Source organism: Cnephaeus nilssonii, assembly GCF_951640355.1.
Source record: "Cnephaeus nilssonii genome assembly, chromosome: 5".
NCBI lineage: Eukaryota > Metazoa > Chordata > Mammalia > Chiroptera > Vespertilionidae > Cnephaeus > Cnephaeus nilssonii.
This window is the reverse complement of record NC_137076.1, coordinates 31,650,898-31,654,376: the sequence shown is the minus strand read 5'-3', so window position 1 is coordinate 31,654,376 and position 3,479 is coordinate 31,650,898. Positions and strand designations below refer to the sequence as shown.

General features: G+C 54.0%; 1 protein-coding gene across 1 annotated transcript; it reads right to left on the bottom strand.

The window, feature by feature from the left end:
* Positions 1-1,485: 1,485 nt before the first annotated feature.
* On the bottom strand, positions 1,486-3,245 carry RPS15 (ribosomal protein S15). Its single transcript, XM_079772430.1, has 4 exons — positions 3,169-3,245; positions 2,702-2,787; positions 1,709-1,943; positions 1,486-1,623 (listed from the first exon to the last, which is right to left on the bottom strand). The coding sequence occupies exons 1-4, from the start codon at positions 3,169-3,171 to the stop codon at positions 1,510-1,512; spliced, it is 438 nt and encodes a 145-aa protein (XP_079628556.1). The 5' UTR covers positions 3,172-3,245; the 3' UTR covers positions 1,486-1,509.
* Positions 3,246-3,479: the final 234 nt, after the last annotated feature.

Genomic DNA, 3,479 nt, shown 5'->3' with positions numbered 1-3,479 from the left:
GCAGTAACAAGTTCTGATGAAGATATGAAGAAATTAGAAGCTTGTGAACAACTGGTAGGGAAGATTCTATGGGAAAAAGGATGGCTGTTCCTCAAATAATTAAACATGGAATCACCATTTGACCCAACAATCCCACTTCTGGGTAGAGTGCAAAAAATTGAAATATCTGGAAGAGATAGACGTACATACACATACATAGCAGCACAGTTCCTAACGAAGTGTCCCTTATGGGTGACTCCAACCTTCCACTTGCTCAAGCCAAAACCCAAGTGCCATCTGGACTTTCCCATACAGTCAGAGACCCTTTATTCTCACCACTGTCTGGACAGTCACCAACTGCTGAGGCATGCCACCTCTCCTGCTTCATCTGTATGTCTCCCCCTCATAAAGGAAATGAATCCAACCAGGTTGCTTTAGCGAGTGCGTTTAGGACCCTTCTGCATCATACCCTATGGAGGCGGTGATAGACACCCTGGTCTGTGGGAAGGTTTAACCCAAGGCTCATGGCTCAAGGCTGGGGGTCCTGGGGTCATTGTGTAAGGCTTTCAGATGCCAATCAGAAACATGTCCAAAAAGAGGGACAGATGCAGGCAGCATGGTAAGGATGAAGAGCACTGAGAAAAACGGGGCAGGTGTATAAATTGGAGGGGGAAAGGCTCTTCTGTTCATGTGCTTGAAAATAGGAACCCAGCCCAGCAATGAACCAGACCCCAGTTGATTCCCAGTGAGGGCACATACCCAGGTTGCAGTCTTGACCCCCCAGTGTGGGGTGTGCAGGGGGCAGCCGATCAATGATTCTCTCCCATCACTGATTTTTCTCTCTCCCTCTCTAAAATCAGTAAAAATATATATATAAAAAGAAAGTAGCACCCTGGCCGGATTGGCTCAGTGGATAGAGCCTGCAGACTGAAGGGTCCCAGGTTTAATTCTGGCCAAGGGCACATGCCCAGGTCCCCAGTAGGGGGTGTACAGGAGGCAGCCAAATAATGGCTCTCTCTCATCCCTGATGTTTTCTCTTTCCCTTCCTCTCTGAAATCAATATTTTTTAAAAAGAAAGTAGGAACCCTCCCCTTGACTGGAGAACATGGGAGGGGCCTACGAAGGGGATGGGGACCTGAGGGGAGATGCTACATTCAGTCCAGCAATGGCCACCTCTATGGGTACTGAGAGATGCCAGGTAGCCAAAACTGCAGATCTGGGTTGGGAGAATCAAGGGGGAGGGGGACAGGGAAGATAGCATAGGACCCTGAACATTCCCAGACGTGTCACAGAAGCCCCCTGACCCCCCCCCACTATCCGTGTGGCTGTCACTGTGTTTACAGCAGGAAACCCGGGGACCCTCACTATCCAACATTCTGGCAAACACTACACAGGTCTTGCTGGACCTGAGCCTCCAAGTACTGTACCCAGGCCCAATCCCCTCTGCTGGATGACTGACAAACTGCCCAGAGCCCCAGACACTTGGAAGAATGGGTTGCACTCTGATGAGGTAAGTCTGCTTTTTATTAACTACTTGAGAGGGATGAAGCGGGAGGAGTGGGTGGCTCCAATACCAGGCCTGCCGTGCTTCACTGGCTTGTAGGTGATGGAGAACTCACCCAGGTAGTGGCCAATCATCTCAGGCTGTGGAAGGCAAAGAATGGACCTGGTAAGCGACCAGGGGAGGACAGGCCCACACCCACCCAGGCAACACAGTCCCACCACACACCTTGATTTCCACCTGATTGAAGGTCTTGCCATTGTAGACGCCCACCATGCTGCCCACCATCTCGGGCAGGATAATCATGTCCCGCAGGTGTGTCTTCACCACCTCTGGCTTCTCCATGGGCGGCGCCTCCTTTTTGGCCTTGCGCAGGCGCTTCAGAAGCGAGTGCTGCTTCCTTCGCAGGCCCCGGTTTAGCCGCCGGCGCTGCCGGGCACTGTACAGCTGCATCAACTGCTCACTGGGGGACAGGCAGGACAGAATGTGTGGCCTATGCCCTGGTGGATACCCCACCCTTCACCCACTAACACTCATGTTCCCTAGAGTGCCCCAAAGTAATGTTCACAGCCAGTCAAATATTCAAGAGGAATCCTGCAAAATCGACAACCTTCACAGCACTGTCTAGAAATGAGGAAACTGAGGAAGGACAGGCTGCTCAGGTGAGGTGGTGCAGCTGGCACTTTGTGGACTAAAGGCTGTGGTGCTAGAGGCCTCAAGAACCCAGGAGAGGAGCCGAGCCTGAGAAATTCTCAGCCTCCTGTGTCCCCAGGAAACTGGATCCTCCACGCCTAGACCCAGCAACACCTTCAGGAGAATCAGGGTCCCTGGCTGACGGCAAGCCTCCCTCCCTCCTGTCTGGAGACTCAGACCCAAACCCGCCCTGACCCTGGGGGCAAGAGTTTTAAGGAGCACAAGTCACCACCTAGAAGCTTCCAGCTTTGACCAAATCTTAGACCTGGGGTTGCAAACTCCCACCCACAAGCCAAACCTGGCCCGATGCCTGACCTTACAAGGCTTGTGAGCTAGACATTTGCGTTATCAAGTGAATGGAAAGATGTCAAACAGGACACGTTAACATTCTATTAATGTCAAACCTCAGAGCCGCAGCCCATCCATCTACATTGGATCTAAGGCCGCGTCAGCAAGTCAGGCTGCAGCTCCTAGCCCCCTGGGCCCCCCTCCCGCCGCCATCCCTCCCCTGGTACGGCCGACCCTTACTAAGACATGTCAAGCAGTTGATCGAGATCCACGCCACGGTAGGTGAACTTGCGGAAGGTCCGCTTCTTCTTCTGCTCCACTTCCGCCTGCGCGGGCCCGAGACAAGGGTGAGCGGGAGCCCGAGACCCACCTCCCACCCCGACGGCTACAGCGGGTCACCAGACGCAAAGGTCGTGCCGAAAAACGCGCGGCAGCCCCGGTAGAAAAGCCCTTGGGGACACACCACCTCGGGCCCGTCCGAGGGCGCGGGAGCTACAGGGATTTGGCTGAGACAGGAGGGCATGTACAGGCCTTTCCCTCCCCGGGTGGTCATGACACCCACAAGGACAGCGCACCCACATCCGGCAGCTCCGGAGGACTGGAGGAACGTGTCTCAGCTGCACGGCCTGGCCCCGGCCTCCAAGGAGCAGCCAGAGCCAGGATGGCGCCGGATAAGCCCGCACAAACGAAAAAGCCCCAACACTTACCATCTTGTCTGTTCCTCGGAAAGGACAACCCACTCGGCGACTGCGCAATTATCTCCAGTTCGCCCACGGCCCCGCCCCTTGACGCTGCGTGCGCAAGCGCTTCAGCTCCCGGAGGAGGATGTGCGCCCTCTGCTGTCCGGAGGGTAGAGCGCAGGCTACGAGGGCAAAAGCTTTTTTTTTTTAAGAGGATGCTTTTTAAAATATATATTTTTAAATTAATTTCAGAGAGGAAAGGAGAAACATCAATGATGAGAATCACTGATAGGTTGCCTCCTACATACCCCCTACTGGGGATCAAGCCCCAAACCTGG

Coding starts and splice junctions, on each gene's coding strand:
- RPS15 (XM_079772430.1), bottom strand. Junction 1,944..2,701: donor CAACTGCTTGACATGTCTTA/GTAAGGGTCGGC, acceptor CCTGTCCCCCAG/TGAGCAGTTGATGCAGCTGT. Junction 1,624..1,708: donor TCAATCAGGTGGAAATCAAG/GTGTGTGGTGGG, acceptor TGCCTTCCACAG/CCTGAGATGATTGGCCACTA.